The 17,500-nt window shown below is 47.1% G+C and overlaps 1 protein-coding gene and 1 pseudogene across 1 annotated transcript in view; both read left to right on the forward strand.

Annotated features, from left to right (window-relative positions):
- The window catches only part of LOC127189890 (60S ribosomal protein L7a-like), a 9,575-nt pseudogene extending 6,678 nt beyond the window's left edge, over positions 1-2,897 (forward strand).
- A 10,118-nt stretch (positions 2,898-13,015) lies between these two features.
- Dntt (DNA nucleotidylexotransferase) overlaps positions 13,016-17,500 on the forward strand; it is a 28,664-nt gene continuing 24,179 nt past the window's right edge. The window contains exon 1 of the mRNA XM_051146538.1: positions 13,016-13,233. Coding sequence (XP_051002495.1) covers positions 13,031-13,233 — 203 coding nt within the window. The 5' untranslated portion in view covers positions 13,016-13,030. The remainder of the gene's footprint in view (positions 13,234-17,500) is intronic.

Consider the following 17,500-nt stretch of genomic DNA (forward strand, 5'->3'; position numbering starts at 1 on the left):
ATGTGAGCTTCTTTCTTTTGTCAATAGAGGGCGCTGCTTTTCTTTTTTTCCTATGGCAATAACTAAAGCTCATCCCCACCTTGTCAGTTCAGCCCAGTATGATCGAAACTAACCCATTAAGCCACTCCCTTTTCTGCTTGAGTGACTGCAGGAGATGTGACATCCTTCAGATTCTACCCCAGTGTGGTACCGGGATATGAGCCATAGGAGAGCAGCTATGTGTCCTTGTGACACCGTCTTATACAGGGAGGCTGGCACCTTCTTCCGATGTCCTGCCACCTGCCACCTGCCACCTGCCACCTGGTGAGGTCTTGGTGGTGAGAATTTAAGCCACCCAGAGTATTAATGAAAATGACCCAACGGTTAGGAACAGATCCTTCATTAGCAAGCTCAGGTGTTAAGAGAGAGCAGGGAAGGAGCCTGGATCTCTCTATCTTTTTGGATTTCTACTAAGGAGATCAAAACAGAGTTTTCCATCTCAGCCAAGCTCAACAGAGATTCTACACCACCATTTTCTCAACATTGAAACAGGACAGGATAGCCGCAAGTTTGTGAAACACACACACACACACACACACACACACACACACACACACCTTCAGCTTCAGATTTTAATTCCTCTAGTCTGCAACTGGGCCTGGCCACTGTAAGGTAACTAATTTTATTAGGTAGCCAGGTTTGTGAACCAAAAGTCTGGGTAGGAAACACATATTTAACGTGACAGTGTATGAATCTAACAAGCAAACAACATATGTGCGTGTTTGTTTTCTACATTTCTATGGCCTGAGTGCTTACGTTGCATTGGGAGGTGAGGACTTCAAGAACTAGTCAGTTCATAAGGGTGGGGCCCTTAGGGATGAGATTAGGGTCCTTAGAAGAAGAGACAGAGTGAGGCTAGTGGAGATGCATCAAGCCAGAAGACCTCCATTCAATCCCGGGAAGCCATGTAAAGGTGGGAGGACAGAACTGACTCCACTCAGGTGTTCTAGGCCCTCCACAGAAAGAAGTGATCTCTTCTTCATGAAAGATCTCAAGGGAGGATCTAGTGTGGTGGTTCTCAGCCTTCCTAAGGCTGCGACCCTTTAACACAGTTCCACATAGTGTGGTGAACCCCCCAACCATAAAATTATTTCGTTGCTACTTCATAACTGTAATTTTGCTACTGCTATGAATCATAATCTAAATATTTGCTATTTCCCATGGCCTCTGGTGACCCCTGTGAAAGGGTCATTTTACCCCCAAAGGAATAATGACCAATAGGTTGAGAACCACTGGTCTAGTGGGAAGGGGGGGGGGCACCTGGAAACAAAGAGCCAGACCTCACCAGGGATGATCTCCTGGCACGTTGCTCCTGGACCTTCCAGCTTCCGGCCTCATGAGAGATAAACTGCTGTGGTAAGCCTCCTCTCTCAGCACAAGTTGCTCTGGGTCTCCTGTCTTTAAAACCATTATGCTTATAATACTCTTCTATTATTATTTGTGTGTTCGTGGTGTGTGTGTGAATCCGTGTGCCCCTGTGTGCCAATATGGAGGAGGGCCTCTGTGTTCACTCAGAGAGAGTAGAGAGAGTAGAGAACAAACACTCTACTTTGTTCTTTCGAAGCAGTGTCTCTCACTGAACCAGGAGCTCACCATTTTGGCTAGACTGGCCGGCCAGCAGGCCACAACAGTTATGCTGTCTGTCCCCTGCCACTAACCCCTCCCCCAGCTGAGGTTACAGGTACGGGTAGCTACACCTGGCTTTTTACAAGGGCACTGGGGATCCGAACTCTGGTCCTTATGCTTACATAGCAAATGCTCTTACCCACTAATCCATCACCCCGGTTCCTCTTCTACGCTTTCTAGCAGAGTCTTAGCTGACCAGCCGTGTAAAAGTTTTCTTCTTCTGCCATGTAGCAACTTGTTGCCTCAGAGTGTATTTGAAAGGAGCCAACCTCCAGTGCACCACAGAGGCACGTAGTTCATATATATATGAGTTCAATATAGATATGATATTTGGCACATGACACAAGCTGAACTATTGTCTCTATAACTTTCTAACATTGAGTTTTACTTTTACTCAAATTTTAGAAAGGAAAGGAGTATTTGTGTTTTGAAAATGACTGTTGCGCTCTCTCCTCCAGCCCAGCAAGATGCCCAAGGGGAAGAAGGTGGCCCCGGTCCTTGCCATTGTGAATTAACAGGAGGCCAAAAAGGTGGCCAATCCTTTGTTTGAGGAAAGGCCCAAGAACTTTGGTATCAGGCAGGATATCCAGCCCAAAAATCTCCCTCAGTTTGTTAAATGGCCCCGCTACATCAGGCTGCAGTGGCAAAGGGCCATCCTCTGTAAGTGGCTCAAAGTCCCTCCTGCTGTTAACCAGTTCACCCAGGCCCTGGACCAGCAAACAGCTACCCAGTTGCTTTAGCTTGCCCACAAGTACAGGCCAGAGACAAAGCAGGAGAGGAAGCAAAGGCTACTGGTGTGTGCTGAGAAGAAAGCTGCCAACTGAGAGACCACCTGTCCTTCGAGCAGGGGTCAATACAGTCACCACCTTGGTGGAGAACAAGAAGACTCCGCTGGTGGTGATTGCCGATGACATGGACCCCATTGAGCTGGTGGTCTTCCTACCTGCCCTGTGTCTAAAGATGGGGGTCCCCGACTGCATCATCAAGGGAAAGGCCAGGCTGGGGTGGCTGTTCACAGGAGGACTTGCACCACTGTTGCCTTCACATGGGTTAACTCGGAAGACAAGGGTGCTTTGGCTAAACTGGTGGAAACTACTAGGACCAATTCCAATGACAGATATGATGAAATCAGCCATCACTGGGGAGGCAACGTCCTGGGTCCTAAATCGGTGGCTCGCATTGCCAAACTGGGAAAAGCAAAGGCTAGAGAACTGGCCACTAAAGTGAGTTAAATGTACACTGCTAGGTTTTCTGTACATAAAAATAATTACAAAATTTAAAAAAAAAAAAAGAAAGAAAGAAAATGACCATTGCATTGAAAATGATTTCCCATGCCACTCCTTCTCATGAATTTTTCTTTTCTTTTCTTTTCTTTTCTTTTCTTTTCTTTTCTTTCCTTCTTTCTTTCTTTCTTTCTTTCTTCCTTCCTTCCTTTCTTTCTTTTGAAACATTTAAACATTAAAAATAAAGTCTCAAGGTCGTTGAGTTAAAGGCCGAGCTTAGCATCACATTCGCGGATTGTATCTGCAGGGCGGTTGAACCCCTTTTCCTCCCAGGTGCTGATAAAAGACTTGTATTTCCTGGGGAGGAATAAGAGCACTCAAGGTGGGGGGTGGTGTTGGCTGCATCACCAGGGGGAAAAAGCAGCCTTAGAGAAATGGTTTGGCAAGGCTGCTTGTGGTCCTGAACCCTCTGCCCTTCAGCATCTGTGTCAGGAGCTGAGAGAGTTGCTATGGGTCTTCCTGGACATAAACAGAAATGGCATCCTTAGGTGTGTAATTAGGATGTGTGTATGGGTAGGATGCCCGGTCCTCCAGGGCATATGAGGCTACACTCTAAGTGGAGAGAAAAGCCACACTTGCCTGTTTATAGAGTGGTAGGTAGGGGTAGGAGACAATTCAAATGCATATTAAGGGTGTGTTTTCTGAGGAAGTCAGCCTGACCTGAGGTGAGGGATGTGTGTGTGACCAGCGTCTCTGGAGCAGTGTGAGAGGATTGGTCAGGAGGAACTGCAGCAGAGTAGCAACCTGGGCAGTTGCCAGTGTCTTGGAGCTTGGTGATGAGTCAGAGCTGCCAGCCATGGCAACGTCTTCCCATGACCACTGACCGGTAGTGGATGTGGGTTTCTCCAGCCAGGGCAAGTCCTGACCTGAGGCGAAGACAGCGCAAACTCCTGGAGCTACAATCATCCCCATAACCTTAGGTCTCTCCATAAGACTCTGGAGAGAAAAGCTAAGCAAACCACTTATCCGATCTCTTCAAACTGTGAAGGTCAAAATACACACCAAGCGTAGTTTAATTCTACACACTTTTCCTATTTTTGGTTAACAATTCTATTTTGTCTTTCAGTTAATTATCAAAAGACTACAGAAGTCGCTTTTGAAATTGCTTCTTTTCTGACTTGACCCTTTATCCCAGCAAGTCTGTCCTCCAGTTCCCCTTTCCTATGGCTTGTTTCTCAGACTTTTACTTAAATGTCACCTTCTCGTTAAAGCTTCTCAGAGCAACTTGGTTAAAACAGACCCAGTCCCATCTGCAGACACTGCCCCTTTATTCCTTCCAGTAGCCAGCTCTCGTGGTTTACTGGCTTTACTTACTGTCTGTTTTTATCTAATAGACTCCAAGTTCCAAGAGGGAACTGTGCTTTTCAGTCTGCGTATCTAGAGCCTGGAAGAATTCATCTTGGATCCTGGATCCTGGATCCTGGAAGGCACCCAACAGAAAAGCACCCACAGATTGAATTCATGGCTGGACTCTCAGCTTCCATCAGCAATATCCCGGCCTTTGGCGACAGTGTCTAGCTGGAGTCACAGCTCTGGGTCTCCATCCTAATCCTCCAGGCAGATCCTGCCAGCCAGCATGTCACCTCCAGGGACATCTGAAGGTCAGGACAAAGGTTGAAGTGCTTCCTAACGTGGACCAGCCCTACAGGTGGCCACTCTTACTAGTAATTTCAATGTTTCATCAACTTCTCAGCTAAAGGCTGCTTACCCCCAAAAGTTGGGAGCAGAATAGAGTGGAATTTTTCAGGTGATGGCTAGTGGCACGGGCTGAGTGCTCGGTCATCTTCATGTGTAGGAGCCACCTGAGGACAGCCACTGAGCACCAACAGCTGAGAGTCCAAGTTAGTGAGCCACTTGTCATATCTACCTGCCATATCCGCTGCTCTCTGGTCCTCTGCTCATGTCTTATCTGCAGTGTGGAGGGAAAGGGTGTTTAGCTGCTTGCCACAAGAGTTTAGTGAGCAAGAGAGATGCTGAGAAATATCTGGGACAGAGTGGAGAGTGGCGGGGGAGTAACTCTGTCCTGGGATTTTGGAAATGTTCCTACGTGAGATGTAAATAGTCCCTGGAAGTCAAGACAGAGATGCAAGCCAGGCACTCAGGCTTGTGTTTGCCTTTTTCACACACAAGAGGTAGAAACAGAAAGATGACAAGCTCAAGGTCATCTCTGGCCACACACTGAGTTCAAGGCCAAGAAGCCTGGCTACGGGAGACCCTGCCACAAAAGGAAAACCAAAGAGAGAAAGGAGATAGGCTGGAGGTACAAATGTGAAAGGGGCCCCATCCCCCAGGCTCCTAGGGGCCATCGCTGACAACCCCTTCCTCCCAGCCAGTGACCAACACACAGCTCAGCCTGTGTCTGGGGCTGTCGTGCCACCTAAGACTCCTATTCTCTTTTTCTGGCCCTAACGTACACCTCATGATTATTACCTCTCACCCACTTCCTTCTCCTCTTCTCTGATTCATCCTTGCCTTGTTAGTTTTCACAAGGCCCCATATTGTTCAGTCGGTTGCGGCCCAAACTTATTCAATAGCTCCTCTGCCTGTGAATGAGGCCCAAACTCTCCTAGACTTTTTTCTCTGGGCAAATGCATGTCGTTCCTCCTCACATCCATGGGGGGTGGGAGCGGGGGCGTGCTCAGGGTGCAGCCTGCTCATTTTGTGTTCCTTTGGACTTTAATAAATAGGGTGGAATGAAAATTAGATGCCACCAGTACTGCTATGCGGTCATCAATTCCCTTGCTCTGTCATTTCTCACTTAATGGATAAAGATGAAAGAAAGCACTAAAATACAGAATATTCTTGCATTTAGGTACTCAGAAGATATATATTGCTATGGATGGCTTCTCAGTGAGAAAAAGCATACTTCCTGAGAATTTCGTCCTTTGAAGAACCCTACAGGTTTCCCCAGTGGGGCAGTTCTACACTCGAGAAGACACCTGCTGTGAAGATAAAAAAAAAAAAAAAAAAAAAAAAAAAAAACAGCTGTGCAGGCAGCAGAGGAAGCTGGCACTCACTCAGAAGAAACCAAACCAAAACAAGCCCTTGCCTGCAGTTGGATGGCAAAGTTCCCAGATGGGCAGCCTGAAAACAAGAGGTATTGTGAGGTGTTTGATATAAAAGAAAATAAAACTGCCGGAAACAGACATCTCCTCTCTTAAACTGACTCCCTCAATGTGTGCAAAGAGCAACGGGGGCTCAGGTTAAAAATAGTGTTTGTTGATGAGGGGAGATGTATTTGTCTATCCAGGGCAAAGCTGAAGCTTGCCAGCCTCCTACCTGCCTCAGTGGAGAAGTCTAAAGACCACCCTGTGGGTGACCAAGGAGAGAAGGACAGACAGACGTGGGATCAATAGTAAACTCAGAAGAGAAGCAACTGCACAGGAATATCAAAATGGTGGCCCTCTGGCCAGATGTGCCCTTTGTTTGCTCATTCCTGTCACACTACATCCAGGCAGGACCTTCTGTCCCGTCAGTTAGAATCTGGGAGTGGCAGCGTGGGAAGGCAGGAAGAACAGAGAGTGACACCCACATGGCTGGGCAGGCAGAGGGAGTTCTGTCTTAGAAGCCTACGGAGGTCAGTGCTCTGACGGTCATTTTACAAGTTGGACGCTGACAGTCCCACTGGGGACAGAAATTGCTCAGGTAGACACACCCAAAAAGTGTTAGGTGGCTCAGACTTGTCTGAGTCCAGGGTAACTGATATGCCTCACTGCATCCAATAGAATGTCTAAGCATTGCGCAAAACAGCGAACAGAATAGGACCAAGTTGGGCATGCTCCAGACTCAACAAAGAAAGCAGGATTCTCTACTGCAGGGCTTCACGGGAGCGTTTGACGGTCTAATGCACTCTGCGTAGAGCTTCTCGGATGTCCCTGACTATAGAATCATCAATAGTCTCACTATATAACCCAGGCTGCTCTCAAACTCATGACCCTTCTGCCTCGATTTCCCTATTTCTGGGATTATAAGTGTGTGCCACTACACCCTGCATGGAAGAATGTTTTGTTTGTCTTGGAACATCCTCCTGAAACCCTGGGGTCCTTGCAGATCTTTCCCCCATCAGTAAGAGGCAAAGTCGGCCTTGAGTGGCTTAAACACCAATTCTGGAAGGATCCACTCTACAGAAAGTATCACAGGCACTGGGAAAAATACTAGTGAAGTGTGTAGGGACACAGGGAAGTAAAGGGAGGCAAAGAGAAGTCACAGCCTTTTAGCTAACAGCACTGTCTAGAGCAAGCAAGTGTCACATGCCAATGCTCTTGTTTTTAAGTAGTGTTCATAAACAATTGTAAGACAGAAACTGCTAGAACCTCCACTGTGCAGATAATGGACTTAAGGCACAGAAAAGTCTGGCAACACACCTGTGGGTGCATAGCTCATAATGCTGTGGGTGCTGTATTTGAGTGGCCTAGCTCTTTAATGCCTCTTGAGAGTTCATATTGAAATGACACTTAGTTGGACTCGTGGTGGGTAAAGAAGGGCGACTGTGGCGGAAAGTGGACAAAAGCTTAAGTTCATGTGTCAGCTGATGCTTGGAACCTAAGCTGTTCCATGAACACTTGGTGGTTCTTGCCTTGTCAGCCACTGTGCTGAGCATGGCAGGTTCCGGCTGTGAACACACAGGACTTCTAACCCAATGAAAAGCGCACAAAGAATTAGATCGTGGCAGCATGACCCGATCTAATGGGTCTGGGGTCCCAAGAAAATGTCTACATAATCCAAAGATTTTTGGCAAGGCCAAAAGGTTTGCTTCTGCAGAAGGGTGGAAAGCCCCTCTAAATCCTGCAAGCAACCATATAAGGTGGGGGTCCCTGCTTCTTATTGCAGAAAGGTCCTGTGTTTCCTTCTGAGTAGCCAGACCTTGGTCTCACATCCTTACACAGCTGCCTAACTCAGCCGACAAACACAGGGTCATCTTGGAGATCAGGATGCCACCACATGCACATACTTTTACCCTGGAAAAATGCTAGCAGAGGAATTTTTGCCAGGTGATACCTTTCCTAATTTCCTTAAAGATGGGGCGCTCTTTGTCTCATTTAACCCTTTGATAGAAAAGGCCATCCATCTATCTCATTTACACTTCACACACACAGGCTGGTGTGGACGGTTATGGGCAAAGAAATAGAGATGGTGGGGGCAGGAAGGGCCCCTGGCCAAGCCCAGGGAAGCCTTCTATCACTGTTCAGGAGGCTCCCTCCAGATCATGTTTGGAAGCACTGGTCCGTGTGGAAGGAGTTCCGGGAGACCCAACCTCCCTGTTTGTTTACATTAGCAACTCAAAACTCTAGTCTGAGAGTGGCCTGAACACAGGAGTGGGTTCTTCCCCTGGGGTGGGAGGGGGGTGGTTCTAGGGCTTCCCTATTCTCTTCCCTGGCTGGGTGAACATTTACTAAGCTCCCCTTGACATCAGCCAGCACGTGATCCTGACCTGTCAGGAACATGTGTTCTCCCACACCCCACATGCTCTACTGCACTTTCTGGCCCTGCTGTAGAGAAAAGGAATCTTGAGACTAGCCTGACCAATGGGTGATGGACAACAGCAATGTGCATTACTTGCCATTTGAGTGTGGTTACGAGGCAGTCCCAACTAAGATCTCTCTCCAGATGTAGCAGTGGCTGAGACAGTCCAGATGTTGCAGGCACAAACACATCAAGTTTCCATTTAGCTCAGCTCTAGAGCAGAGCCGAACCCTCAACCAAGTAGCCTGAAGCAAAAGACTTTGATATGTTCAACCAACACAAAGGACTTGGACATTACCGGCCAATGGGCTGGAGCAAGGAGCCACTTAACACCTGACGCAATTAGTGCAGAAAATCACAGTATGGAAGGAAGAAATGATCAGGAAAGACAATGGAAATAGCAAAACAATTGACTTTTGTATAGTGTTTCATAATTTGTGTGAGTGTGGGGGCTGTACACATGCATGAGTGTGTGTAGAGATTAGAGGACAGCCTAAAATGCCATCCACTTTGTTTTTGAGACAGTGTCTCTCACTGTGACCTCTCCAATTAGGAGAGGCTGGCTGGCCAAGAAGCTCTAGGGATCTGCCTGTCTCTGCTCCCCCCCATCGGGTTACAAGCCTGTGCCATCACATCTAGCTTTTCATATGACTGCCATGGATCAAACTCATGTCTTCATGCTTGCGTGGCCGCACTTTACTGACTGAGCTAATGTTTCACAATGTTCAAGGTACTTCATGAGCAGAGTTTAGCTAATTACTAAAGTTACCACCATGATCCCACACCCCGAAACCCATTTTAGAGTGATCCTGAGCAGTTTTCCAGCCCCCCCCCCTTTATGAAGCTGTGACTGTGTAGTTCACTTTCAATTGTTAGAGCAAATTGTCTGAAACTGAGTAATTTATCAGAAAAGGGAATCTGGGACATCAAAGAGTGTGGAAGGGCTGCATTCTTCTTCCCACGGTGGAAACAAAAAGGCAAGTTTGTGTGTGTGTGTGTGTGTGTGTGTGTGTGTGTGTGAGAGAGAGAGAGAGAGAGAGAGAGAGAGAGAGAGAGAGAGAGAGAGAGAGAGATGAATTGTGGAGGGTGGCTGCACATTTAATGACCCACCATCATGGTAACCAGCCGCATCCAACCTGTGACAGAAGCACTAGCCCCTCTTGATGTCACCCCAGTCACCCCTTCATGGACCACCTCCCAACAATGCTCCCATGGCAGTAAAGTTCCCATATAGGTTTCGAGACTACAGGCTATGCTCAGATCATACACAAAGGCCTCAGACTACACGATGCCATTACAAAGGACCCTGTGGGTCAGAAAAATGAAATTAGAAGTCTCAAATGTCCTCCCCAGAGCTTGTCAGGTCAGGTGAAATGCTGAAGCAATTCTAACTCTGAGCCCCACTTTCCTCGACACAGGAGCCCTCGATCAGTGGAGTGTTGACTGACAGTCAGGTAGGACCATACACGGTGTGTAACCGAGACATGGCCACCTTCTAGTCAGCTCACTAAAAATATTCTCACCGCCCTTGAGTCACCAAGGAAACATGGTGTAGACACAAGATAGCTTTTTTTAAAAGTAATTTATTATTGTGGTTCAAATACAATTCCTATCTATGGCAAGAATCTGTTAAACAATAGCCCAGCTTGGTGTGTAGTAATTCAAGTTGCTGCGGGAGGTTGAGTTGGGAAAGGCCTTGTGAGCTGCTGAGGTAGACCAGCCTGAAGAGCATGTGAGACTCTATATCAAAGGGGGAAAAAAATAAAGAAGGAAAGGAAGGGGAAAGAGAAGAAGAAGAGATGAAATAAACCTGTATAAGAGAAATGCACAAAGACAAAGCTAAAACTCCAGCCTAAAGCCCATGAGCTGTGGGGCTCAGTGTCCCAGTGTAGCACTTGCTATGGGCCTCCCTGCTCTTCTCTGCTAGGATTGGCCACAGCGTATTTGTGAGCTGGTTTTGTAATTGTTAGATTGTGGACATCTACCCATGCTGTTTATTAGCACATGGCGTAGGTGGCGACAAGTGTCCTGCCATGGTTTATCCAACAGCTGGCTAGTAGACACTCATGTTGCTTCTAAGACCTACTGGTACGGACCATACCACGATGAGTTGCCTGGTATGTGAGTCTTTGCGAGTCTCTCTCCAGGTGGAGTAGGCCTCCAGTGGTGTGGCTGATCCTCTGTCTGCACCTCTACTCTCATTGGATATTGTGTTATGGATTCAGTTGGCTATTCATATAGTGGCCATGTCAGAGAAGAGAATTTAGCTTTAATGGGCATTGGAAAACTTGGGGGCTGGAAATCAGAAAAGGACACTGCAGGCAACACGTCCCACCCTGGGGTGTGACAGTAGTTAATATTTGGTCAATGTGATACTTTGATAATTTAGTAAAATACAAATCCGATTTTAGATTGAGCTAGGGTGACCCTCTGAACAAAACAGAAGTTACTATTGGCTCTTCATCTATGTCAAGCTTTCTGTAAGGGGATGGGTTGGGCTATGTCAGTTCTTTAGAGATGTGAAAAATAGGCTTAAAGAACTGAAGGAACTGTGCGAGGTCACAGCTTCCCAGCTGTGCAGATGGGATCTTACACATCCCTGGCTGCATCCCTGTGCTGTCATCTCTCCCTGTTGCTTCTTCCGTGGTCTTCTATTGCTATGGAGATGATACCACCCCAGGCTCTGGCGAGAGTCCTGCACTCTGTTCATGCAGTTGGACCACTTGGTAGCTGTGACTAATTCCGTCATGTAGCTGTCCGAAACCAAACATCTAACAGAGGGCCCAATAGGATGCCTGTCTCCAGTTGTTGATCTCAATCAAGCAGTGGTACCCCAGTCTCAGGGAGCTGCATGGAAAGCCCTTCAAGACATCTAAGTCCCTTCTGTAACACACAAAGAGCTCATGCTGTCCTTTTGACAGGTGTAGTTAGTCAAAAGTTCTTACTTGCAGAGAGCTGAAATCTGTGACCCTGCAGCTCTCTGTCATTTCTGATTTCACCTTCCTGAGTTGTGGATGCTCGAAGGGAGCTGTCATATCACCCTTCCTCAGCTGTGCTGAGGCACTCATGCACTCATGTGCTCCTGCAGGCAGGAAAAGTCCCCAGTGCTGTGGCAGAATGTATGAGAGGAAACCAGATGTTTTGCTGGGTAAGGCATGACAGAAGGATGCTGTGTGCGTGCGCATGTGTGCATATGCATGTGCGTACATGTGTATGTGCATTTGTGTGTGTGTGTGTGTGTGTGTGTATGCATGTGCTTGCACATGAGTAGTCCTTCTGTGGAGATCAAAGGACAACTTGTGAGAGTCTATTTCACTTTCCATCATGCTGGTTGCTGAAATGCAACTCTCATTTTCAGGATCGGAAGCCAGTGCTTTTACTCACTGAGCCATCTCACTGGCCCCAGGAGTATATAGATTTTGAAGTCAGGCAAACCTGACTCCAAATCCTGACTCATTTTCTTAGTTGTGGCAATTTATTGGTCCTGTGGCTTTCATCAGGTTATTTAGATCTTCTCTGCTACATTTCATTGCCCATATGGTACTTTGTGGGCATTGGCCCCTAGCTGACAGTGTGGCCTTCTAAGGATTCAGTAACAAAAGCTTACCTACTTCCTAGGTCCTGTGATAGGTATTCGGGAAGTGAGACCTGTGACGTATGCTAACTAAAGATGCAAATTCCATTTTGCACAGAGTTATGAAAATGCCCCTAACTTCATGACACTGACCCTTATCCAAACGTCATCTCATAAATCTGTCAGCTATATAATGTGGAAAACCTCAGGCACTGAAAAAACTCAAACCAATCCAGACCAAACCTAAACCAAGCCAAACCAAATGAATGCCCCCTTATTCTGTGATGTGCAGTGACAGAGCCCTCGCCTTCCTTATTTATAAACTGTGCGCACACACGGGAACCTGTGGTCCTGGACCCACCACAAAGCAACAGTAATTAAAGCAGCAAAGTGGAACATTCATGTAAAACCAAGACAGCCACATGCAATGGGACACCTGTGCAAATTTCAGGCATCCAACATACTGTAGCGTAGGTCCAAGCGAAAGAGAATGAAAGTAAAGTAAAAGAGGAATCAGTAAAGAAAGTCAACAGGAGCCAGCAAGGTGACTCAGTGGGGAAAGATGTTTGCTACCAAGACTCACAGCCCAAGTCTGATCTCTGGGACCTACAACTGTGGAAGGAGAAAATGATGACTGATTTCCACACTCATGCCATGGCCCGCACATGCATACCCTCTTGCCCAGTAAGTAAATGCAATAAAAAGTTTTAAATATCTTTTAAAACTACAACATTAAGGGCTTGAACACATTCAGAGATAAGCAATAGCACAGAACTGAAGGTGGGCTCCCACTCGCTTCACAAGTTTACCGTGAGGTGCTGCAGAGATCAAGCTTGTGAAGACAGAAGTTCAACTATTCCTTTTGTCAAGAGCTCCAACTTGGGCAAAGGAGCCGATCAGAGTTAGACATTCCTGTGGCAGGAAGCCGTCACCAGGGTGGCACCATGGCTTCAGAGTCTCCTGATGAGATGACATCAGAGCCTCCCCCCCACCAACTCAGGAGACACCACTTGATGGCACAGGCAGAGACAGACAGTCTGCGTCCATGGATCCACCGCAAGCAGTCCACCTGGGTCCTCGGAAGAAGAGACCCAGGCACACAGGCACATCAATGGCTTCCACACCTCATGACATCAGGTTCCGAGACTTGGTCCTCTTCATCTTGGAGAAGAAAATGGGAACCACTCGAAGAGCCTTCCTCATGGAGCTGGCCCGAAGGAAAGGGTTCAGGGTGGAAAACGAGCTCAGGTAAGACAGTCCTGCTCCCTTTGCAAGCATGTGGGGGTCCCTGAGGACATCTCCAGGGGACCCAAGGAGCCAGTTGGCTAAGGGAGACAAGATGAGTAGGGGATAAATCAGATTATATAGAAATTAATTGGCACCAAAAGGTAATATATATATTTTTTTAGAACTTTGACTGACCCTGAGATGAACTACCCAGGGGTGATAACGAGAAAACTAGTCAGACAATTTCACATGGAAACCACTCAATTCCATTCTTTACCAAACCGAACTGACACCGCTGGGCTCAAGTTTTTAAATGGTTACTTTGGGGTAGGGCGGGTGGTCTGACTGGCTCTGACTTACACATACCGGCTGTGTGAAGGGTCTATGGTGGACTAGGCTGACATGGCTTACCACAGGCACCTAAGTGGCCTTGGTGATGGTTTTCCAAAGAGTGGTCCAAGTAAGCTTCGGGGAGAGATGCCGGTTAAAGATGTTAGTCTAGAGGGTGACAGATGGCACCCCAGTGTGATATGATCAGAGTCGGTGCAGAGAGGCAGTTGAAACTACCATTTGGACCCAGCTAGACAGAGTCACTCAGTAAGCAGCAGCTGGCACTGTTTTCTCTGACTATTCTGTACATCCACTATCTTGAATCAGAGATTCCAGAAGCTTCAGTGGAGACCCTAATGTACGTGGCGGCTGCAGACAGAGCTGCAGGGGCTGCAGTAGGGTGTATGGGAGAGCCGTTCAGCTCACCGTCCATGACTGTGCAAGTGGGGGCTGGAGCATAAGGTCACACGCGATATGACTTTCATGTGGCATTTTGAAATTTAAGTCTTTGAATTTTAAAGGGAATTGGTCAAACATTCCTGGCTGATGAAATGCTGGCTTTGGAGCATTGTGGGGACACATTTCCAAGGTCAATCATCAGGTAGGTATGTCACACTCCACAGTCCAAGCCGAGAGGGTATCTCTTCTTTTACTAAATGTCCCCAATCAAAAATTCCTGAGTCTCCGGGGTTCTCTCTTTTCTGAGTTTTTGTCACTTGCTCTCCTATTTTGTTCTGTTTTAAATCATTACAGCCACTCTCAATTTTGTTTCCTCACACTCTTGTCTCACAATTCTATATTTCATCTAACTAATCTGTTAGGTTTAAATATATATAGTGTTAGCTTTAAAAGAGAAAGAAATTAGATAGGTAAAGGAGGAGGGCAAAACAGAAAACAAATTTAAGGAGAAATTTTAAAACAGAAATAAAGTTTTTTAGCGGATATGAAGCTGCTTTTCATGGTAAAGAAATGGAGCAGGGGCCAGCTGGGAAGGGGAGAGACATCAGAGGGGGTGCCACTTACTCAGAAAGCTCTCTGGCAAAGGGTCCAAGCTCAGGTAGAGGTCACTGACTGAGTAGCCAGGGGAGCAAATTGGCTGAGGCAGGTGATCAGGAAGCAGAGAACTTGGTTGCCAGGGTGAATTGAGAGGCGGAGCGGTGCCCAGATGCTGGCTGCCAGCACTACGCCAGCTGCTCAGGAGACTGAGGAAGCTGGTGCCTGGTGAGCAAGCCACTGCAGTGCACATGACAGAGCCAAGTTCTCCGGCTGAGAGCACTGACACACTCAACACACGTGTGTGCCGGAGGACAACGAATCACAGGAAGCAGAAGCCAGGGCACCAGCAGAGTCATCCATTGCTGTAGGCAGAACCTCTAGACTTCCACTTGGCACGTGGACTGTGCTGTAAGTCCCCCTTTTCTCCCTAACATTCAGGGCAGTGTTCTGGCTGACGTGAAGGTGAGATGAGAGGAAGGTTGTCAGTATCCCTTGACAAACCACCGTAGTTCAAGGGTGACTCTGGTTGACTAGTTAGATCCACTGGTCTGTACAACCAAAGTGAAAGAAGCTTGTTTCTCTACAATATAAACAAGGTCTGCCATCAGAAGCCAGCAGAGCAAAGACAGGAAGGCAGCCCATGAAAATGCTATAAGCAGCCATCTGGTGTGGGAGGGTATAGGGTTATATTTCTGTTTTCCTTGTTTGTTTGTTTGTTTGTTTGTTTGTTGAGACAGGGTCTCTCTAGATACCTTGGCTATCTTGGAACTCACTATGTAGCCCAGGCTGACCTTGAACTCACAGAGATCCTCCTGCTAATAGGGAAAGGGGGGGGGGGGAGAAGGAGGGAGAGAAAGGGAGAGGAAGAGGGAGAGGGAGAGGGAGGGAGAGGGAGAGGAATGGAGGGAGGGAGAGGGAGAGGAATGGAGGGAGGGAGAGGAAGAGGGGGAGGAAGGGAGAGGGACTGAGAGGAAGAGAGAGAGAGAGAGAGAGAGAGAGAGAGAGAGAGAGAGAGAGAGAGAGAGAGAGAGAGAGAGAGAGCTAAGGGCTCAGCAGGGGAAGGCCCTTGCTGTACAAGCCTGACAATCTAGGTTCAACCCTTTGAACCCTAGGTAAAAGAAGAGGAAAACCAAGTCTACAGAGGTCATTTCCGACCCCCATATGCGCACCATGCCATATGTTAATGTGCACACACACATATAACGATATTAATTACTACTGGTTAATTAAAAGAAAAAATGGCCAGGGTACTGGTTAACAGCGATGGCTACACTTCTTTCTTAGTTTGTAAAAAGTCAAAGCCTGGGGCAAAGAGAATGCTGTGCTCTGGGGCTGGCGAGTGTCCACAGCTCTGTGTGCTTTTAGCTGCCAGGAGGATCAGCCTTGGTTGCCACCTTACCTGAGAGCCTCAGTGTGGCCAACTCTCTGGATTGATTCTGCTATCTCCAACATGAAAATGCTGTTTTGAGTGGAATGCCCAGCTAGTCTACATCCTAGCGGAAGCTAGTTCCTGAAGATGAATGAGAAGAGATGCCAAGTCCCTTGTGTAGTTTTGGACAGTGAAGAAAATGATACAGAATTTACTCTGTGACCTGCATCCTAGACTTTAGAGCGCACTGCTAACTTCAGCCTACCAGAAACAGCCTCAACAAAGGGACCCTAACCTCCTGGTTCCCAAACCCTGATTGCAACCTGAGCTCTCATAGAGGGGGATACTTGAAAGCTTTCATCTGTCACAAACCCCCTTCCCTATAAATACATTTGCTAATCTCCCCTATGTCTTGAAATCACTGTCATCAAGGCAGAAGAATCTGCAGGCAAGAAGAGTGGTGTTCCATCTTCTGTCCATCCAGGAGCTTCGTACTTGCTAACGTTGCTCAAGCTGTTGCAAATGCACCAGAGGACAGCACTGTCCTGCTGAGTCCATCACAGCTTGCCTGCAGTGGAAGACGCTGTCTACGTTGAAGGCGAGAATCATGCTCACACCATCACAAAAGCTTCTGGGTGCCTGCTCTGTCCAATATCTGTGGAGCTCTGGAAAAACTAAACAGAAGAAGAGATTAGTCTTGCAAGCAAAGAGTTTACAATGAGATAGAGGAATTGGGAATTATATCTTCATTGCCGTTCTCTTAGTTTTTAAATCTTTATTTTAAAAAAGATTTATTTTTATCTTTCTGAATCAATGGGTGATTTGTCTGTCTGTATGTATATATTATGTATGTATATTTGTATGCATGCGTGCATGCATTATGTGCACCATATAGGTGCAGTACCTTAGAACACAAGAAGAGGGCGCTGGGTGCTCTGGAACTGGGTTGTGAGTGATGTCATATATCAGCTCTGGGAATCGAACTTGGATCCTAAACAAGAGCAGCAAGTGCTCTTAACCATGAAGCCAACTCTCCAGCCTTTCAGGTTTTTTGTTTGTTTGCTTGCTTGCTTTTCTTGTCCCTGTGATAAAGTGCCCTGACAAAAGCAACAAAAGAAAGGGCTTAGAGCTCACAATGTATAGTCCATTATATCAAGGCAGTCATGGCAGCAGGGGCTGGAGCTGGTCAGCTCACGCATAACCAGGAACAGAAAGCAAGAAGTGCCTTGCATGCTGTCACTATCTTCTTCTGGTGACTGCAGACATAATGTGGCTGATAAGCTAGCGTGAGCCTCCACAGCTCCTTCCTTTCAGCCTGTGTCGGGTGTAGGTTGTCTAACCTGGCTGCCTCTACTCCCCATTTGTGCAGTTTGACCTTTGCAGTGTGCCTCCCCTTCACCCACTCTCTCAGAGCTACTGCCTTCAAAGCCCATGGGGATCTCATGGTAATAAAACGCATATCTTTTCATTTAAAAAATTACAAGCCTCAAGTTAATGAGAAATTCCATAATACCACTAAAGGTAGTTAAAAAATCAGGCGAGATGCTGGCCAGGGCTGGAACAGAAAGCTGTCTCTGCTGCCTCGCTTTCAAG

Source organism: Acomys russatus, chromosome 5, assembly GCF_903995435.1.
Source record: "Acomys russatus chromosome 5, mAcoRus1.1, whole genome shotgun sequence".
Lineage (NCBI taxonomy): Eukaryota > Metazoa > Chordata > Mammalia > Rodentia > Muridae > Acomys > Acomys russatus.